Source organism: Meles meles, chromosome 10 (assembly GCF_922984935.1).
Source record: "Meles meles chromosome 10, mMelMel3.1 paternal haplotype, whole genome shotgun sequence".
Classification (NCBI taxonomy): domain Eukaryota; kingdom Metazoa; phylum Chordata; class Mammalia; order Carnivora; family Mustelidae; genus Meles; species Meles meles.
In genome coordinates this window covers 108,562,467-108,568,466 of record NC_060075.1, presented here as the reverse complement: position 1 = coordinate 108,568,466, position 6,000 = coordinate 108,562,467, and the positions used below count along the sequence as shown (strand labels likewise).

Here is a 6,000-nt window from a genome sequence, read left to right as displayed (position 1 = left end):
ATACCATGTTTGGTTGATCCTGGGGTTTGAATGCCATTCTAAACATAAGTTTCCCATGAATGCTTTCTTAAAAAAGATGCTGAAATGAGCCATGTGGCCTCAGAGATAGGGTGTCTCAAAGGCACAGATCACAACCCTTCCTCCAGATTTGACAGACTGAGTATTCAGCCTTTTGTGAAGTAAAAATGTCCTAGAATTTAAACCTGGGCTCTTTACTTTGGGTGAGGAGTACACTTAACCAAAAGCGGGAGGGAAAGCCATGTTCCTTTCCCTCCCCACCCTGCTTCAGGAACTGACTCAGAAGAATCCAAACACATTCTCTTAGCTGCCTAGGAAAGAAATTGGGGGAGAATTTGAGAATTTCACATCTCCTTTCCCCAGCGCCTGCTTTCCTCCACCCCCGAGAGTCAAGCACTCCCCATCTCAGTGACCAAACACAGTCAATGAAATGCTAATCTATCACCAGCAAATTTAGGCTGACAATACCGTGAATCGACCACATTGATGACATTGATTATATTTCAAATATTTACAATATGGTGAGACAAGCCTAATTTATTTTCTAAAGAGTTCAAGGTAGGTATTACCGATCCAGAGGGGGGAAACAATGGAGAAATGTTTGTGGTTGCTATCTGCAATCATCTGATGCTGACAGAGAGTAGTATTTTATTTAGTAATTAACAGTGTAAAGGGGAGAGGAGCTGTCATGTTGGTTCTTAAGCCGGGGAATGTGATGAAAGATGATATCTACGATCTCATCCTTTCCACTTGTTTAGGATTGTCAGGATGAGAAATGTCAGCATTATGAAAGCCCGGCTCTGCTCTTGATATGATAAAACCCTTCAAAAGCCAGTCTTTCTTTCCCTCATCCCCCTCCTTTCCCGCTCTCTCTCTCTCTGCACTTGCTTTTTTATTTATCCTGTTTTGTTAGATGGCAGAAATATAATTCTTTTCTTTCTTCCTATTATAAGCCACCATCTTTGTTTTATTATATGTTTCACAACCCCTAATGCCCCACTGAAAATTACCTTGTTAAATGACAGTGTTTCGAAGCCATGAATCCTTTCCACCATTCCCTCAGAGGTTTGAAACAGTCAACAGACTGTAAAGAATAAATAATAAAAAAGTATTGATTATTTTGATGACTGTGAGATTCAATTAAGTATTAATTTTGCCCTCCAGTGGACCTATCAAGGTATTCAAAAGGGAGGATTCGGCTCAGCTAAATGCGTGCTGAGTGCCTCAGCCTTAAATAGGGAGAAAATGTGTTTACCTACAGTATTTGAAGAAGAAGTGCATTGATGCACAGAGTCCAATATTAAGTGCTGTGCACATTAAGCCCTGGTGACAGTGACATTGTTTTCAGTGGTATGAGTATTGACTAAAGAAGTGCATTTGATGACAGCTTAAACTATTTGTATTGATTAACATTTTCATAGATTATCATGTGTCATATCAAATTCACTTTTCAGGCATGAATACATTAAAAAAAAAAAAAAAACCACAGGCATACCGCGACCAATGTTAAGGATGGGACAAGAGAGCCTGCCGCCCCACCTGCTCCTTTGCTGGTCACCTGTTTCCTGCTCAGGAACCACTTAGGCATGAACTTGGCAATAAATAGCTCCCAGATAACGCAAAAAGGGCACATCTTACTTTCCTTTGCCTTCTGCAGCCGGCGTTTGTGCCCAAACAGTATCATGCATCTTAGTTGGCAAATGGAAGAGCCGGCTCTCCTTGGGAAATATTTCTGATCCCAAGACGCCCTCCTAATGAGCTGAAGATAAAGCAGATTCAAATTATTGGGAAGCGGGGAGGCTTGCCTTTTTTGGAGGTGATTTTTTTGCTTTCTTTTTCTCTCATGCTCGGGGCGTACGATGCTCTGGGTTTCGGGATTATTGAACACAGTTTGTAAGTATTTTTCCAATTCCTTAAAAAAAATTTTTTTAAACCAATTTTCATCTGTTTTGCTGTGTATTGTTTGGTTTAACGTGTTCGTTGGCTTCGGGGTCAGCTTCAGTCCCAAATCTGGGAACAGCGAAGTCAACTTCTAAGGGTGCTGATGGAATTTACATGAGAAATCTCTTTTATTCCATTGAAAGCCTTTTGAGGACTCTTTTCTCCCTATCTCTTTTCTCTGCTCTAGGGATAGGGTTTAATTGCTTCTCCCCCAGGGAGAGTGCTTCTTAAAATAGCCCCTGGTTCCTCCATAGGGTGCTCCTTCCTTTTGAGTGTGTTGCTGAAGTACAAACCCAGCACTTTCTTTTTTCTTACTGCATTAAAGACCGAACAAGGTGTAAAAACATTCGTACAAAAAAGCACATCCCACAATTAAAGCAGTGTTGGTTAGGTGGCTTTCAAAGAAGTTGTTTTTTTTTTTTTCTTTTCCCCTTCTTCCCTCCGAAGCTTCCTGAATCTCTCACATGCTAGCGGAGCTTTAATAGGGTGGGGAGTAATGGAGAACTCCTCGGATCTGTAATAGCTCTTCACTTGACTGCAGCCGGCAATAACAGCGGGAGCAGCCAGAGATAAGAGAGAGAGGAGAGAGGGAGAGTGTGTGTGTGTGGAAGAGAGAGAGAGAGGAGAGAGGGAGAGGGAGAGAGGACACGCACACTAAAGCTGCCACTTTTTTTTTCCTCCCCTTCACTCTTTTCCTCCATCCTAGGATCCAATGATAGCTGGACAAGTCAGTAAGCCCTCGCTGTCAGCGCGGAGTGAAATGAATGCGGAGTTGAGAGGTGAGGACAAGGCTGCTACTTCAGACAGCGAGCTGAATGAGCCCCTGCTTGCGCCTGTGGAATCAAATGACAGCGAGGACACTCCCAGCAAGCTCTTCGGTAAGTCTGTCTAGGTATTTCATTTCAGCCCTACCATGTTGTCCGGAAGAGCAATCCACACCCCCCCACCCCCACCACCTTTTCCCTGTTGTTCATTCAATTTTCTTGTAAGTGCTAAAGAGAAGCGTCGCATCTTGGAGGGTCCGAGCCACCGGAGCCCATTCCAGCCGGCTGGCAGGATGTCCTCCAAACTTTTCCCAGCAAGGAACTTCCTCGCTGCTCCTTGGGGCTTGTCAGATACTGCCAGAGTCCCCGGGTTAGAAATAATTAAAAAAAAAGAAGGAAAAGAAGAAGATGATGAAGATGGTAATAATAATCAGGAAATCAGTTCCATTGTGAGAATTGGTTAACATTTATTGAATAAATATCGACTCGGTTTCGGGTTGCTTCGCAGCCTTTTGTTAAGGGGAAGGAGAGTTAAGAGTTATTAACTGTAGTCAAAAGAAGAAAGAGGGAACTGGGAAATATCGATACAAGTCTCTGTGTGCCAGGTAAACAAAGGTGGCTACAGGAATTGCTCAGAGAAATAACATTTTTGTAATCACGGTTAGAGTGGGTATGTCTCCTTCTAGCAGGGGGACGAGGGAAGAGAAGAGGTCCTTTGCAGCCCTCCTCTGCCCGTCTTCCCTTGACCAGGTGCTTACAGCCTCTTCCTAAATGTGCAGGCAGCCCAGGACCTTTCAGGAATCTTTGTTCTGTAAACAAAACAAGAGCGAGCAAAGTGCCACTCCAGCAAAGACATCTGTCATTCAAACAGATGACACTCTGTAAGCCAACTCAAGCAACTGTGATCTCTAATCAGAAAGGGGAGCGGGCTGTTGAGGCGCGTGACTGAGTGATGGATGGCAAGAGATGTCTGTGCTGGAGAAGCACTTTGTGGGATAGAGTGACAGTAGGTTTTCAGAAACCTTGCTCCTGAAACACTTGCTTTTAATTATTTTCCAGTGTTTGTATACTTATAACACTAAATATGTGTAGGTACATACTAACCTGTTTATACCTATGTATATTAATCTGATAGATACCTGATTTTATAGATAGAGGGATAGATAGATAGAGATACATGTATACTAAGCAGAGCACTGCTGGGTCTCAGGTTAAAAACACAGCCGTGTGCCTGAACATCAAAGAGAAACAACACCGCTGCGTAGACTGCTTTGTTGAGAAAGTCGTTAATTCAGCTAAAAAAAAAAAATCCTTAATTTTTTTTTTAGCCTCTAGGAAGAAAGCAGCTTCGATGTTTGGCAACTCTAGGCCAGCTTCAACAGAGGAGCTTTTCTTTGATTTGAAATGCTCACTCAGTCAAACACGAGAGGGGTATTGCTGAGAAACTTTCTGTTTCAGATTTTCTATTGGTAAAATGCAGCTTTACAGTTCAGAGTAAAATAGATCTCAGTTTCAAGAAATTCTTGTCGAATTACACTTTTTCAAAAAGCAGCAATTGCACCTGCCACATAGATTTTTTTTTTGTCTTTTTTACACCTAGGCATTAAGATTTTAGCATTTGCCCTCTAAAGAAATATTTTGTTGTAGTTTCAGTTTTTATGCGTGTAGGGAGAGTCATGTCCTAGAACACTCATTTCCTTTCAGAGGGTTAGGGAGAGAAGTCAGATAAAATTATAAATTACAGAAAGGCAAAGCCACGCTCCAGTCTTTCTGATGTTGGGGATGCTAATAACAAGCATTTTGACTTTTAAAAAGTAATCAACTGTGAATTCAACAGAACTGTGGATAGTGGATTATTTGCTCCTAAACTTTGCATGCATTTTTAAAAAGTAAATGCATTTTGGAGACTTTCACTTATAACCCCAACTTGTTTGTTTGTTTGATTTTTCCTTCAAGTAAACCAATAGAAGGATGATTCATTTGACTTCTCAATATTTGTTTAGATTTCCCGCTGTTGAAAATTGTTATAGATCTGTTATTTCACATGTGGAGGGAAATAAACTTAAAAAAAATTTTAAAAACCTGAAGACAGTCAAAGAGGTTTGAATTAAAAGTTCATTGAAAATATAATCTGAAGTGGAATATTTACAGGGTCAACGAAGGAATCCTAGCTCCGTGTAGAAATCATGGTGGGTGTTTAAAGGCACTCATCCTCACTTTAAAATTCCCAACTTCTGAATTTGTGAGAGGGCACCAGGTAAAATCTCCATCTTACATTTGATAGTCCTTACAGAGTCACTTAATTTTATTTGGTCTCTAGAGTGCTTTTTGAACACAGTGTGACTATTTTTCCAGTTTCCAGTTTGGTAAAGAAGCAACCAGTAGGTTGGCAGTTTCGAAAACTGCTGGAGAGGTCGGGAGGCAGAGGGACTAGAAGGTCCATTGAAGGAAGCACCCAATGTTCTCTGAGGCTTCTTGAGCTTTTTATTGTGTTCTATGCTGTTAATATCACCGAGACTTAGCCTTAGAAATCCCAGCTTGTGTAACTGACTAAAACTTTTTAGAATAATTCTCTCCCAGGATTTTTAGCAATTTTGGCCGCCCTTAACGAGTGACCATTTAATGGACCATCGTTTTATTTGACATGAATACACTCAGGTGGTTTTGTTCTTATCCGTGGTTTTCATGATCCTTTTAGCCTGACAATGAAGAATGACATTTTTTCCCGAATAACTGAGAGCACCCAGGTTTAGCTCTCAACCGTGATTTCCTAACACACTCCCTCAAACAGTCACCCTCGTGGTATGCGTATTGTGTTCTTGAAAACTCTGCTTCCCGTAATGAAAGGAGCAGATGAAGACAAACTGTGAACATCTCGATGTGTTCACCTTTGTAGAGAGACATTTAGCAACAATAGGAGGCAAGAAGAGCTCAGTTTGTTTTTTTGTTTGTTTTGTAGTTTTTTGTTTTGTTCTGTTTTGTACTGTACCTGAAATTTCAGTATTGATGGATTTCTTTGGAGTTTATTCCCGCTTCTGTACCTCATTGAAATCAGCAGCCCAGAGCACAAGTCTGTTTCTGTCACAGTATGGGCACCTTCAGCCCAAAACTGCAGCAGAAAGGCTAATACGGATGCCCTCTATGGATAAACAAAGGAAATTCCAGGAACCAGTGGGTCTTTTAGGCCTCTCCTGAAATTGCACCTCTGCTCTTAACAGCATCCAAAGGGAAACACACTGTCCAGGATGTTTCTGTGCCCCGTGCAGCTCAGAATACC

General features: G+C 41.5%; 1 protein-coding gene across 1 annotated transcript in view; it reads left to right on the top strand.

The window, feature by feature from the left end:
* Positions 1 to 2,262: 2,262 nt before the first annotated feature.
* POU6F2 (POU class 6 homeobox 2) overlaps positions 2,263 to 6,000 on the top strand; it is a 389,523-nt gene continuing 385,785 nt past the window's right edge. Inside the window, exons 1-2 of the mRNA XM_046020899.1 lie at positions 2,263 to 2,294; positions 2,666 to 2,837. Of these exons, the coding sequence (XP_045876855.1) occupies positions 2,672 to 2,837 (166 nt within the window). The 5' untranslated portion in view covers positions 2,263 to 2,294; positions 2,666 to 2,671. The remainder of the gene's footprint in view (positions 2,295 to 2,665; positions 2,838 to 6,000) is intronic.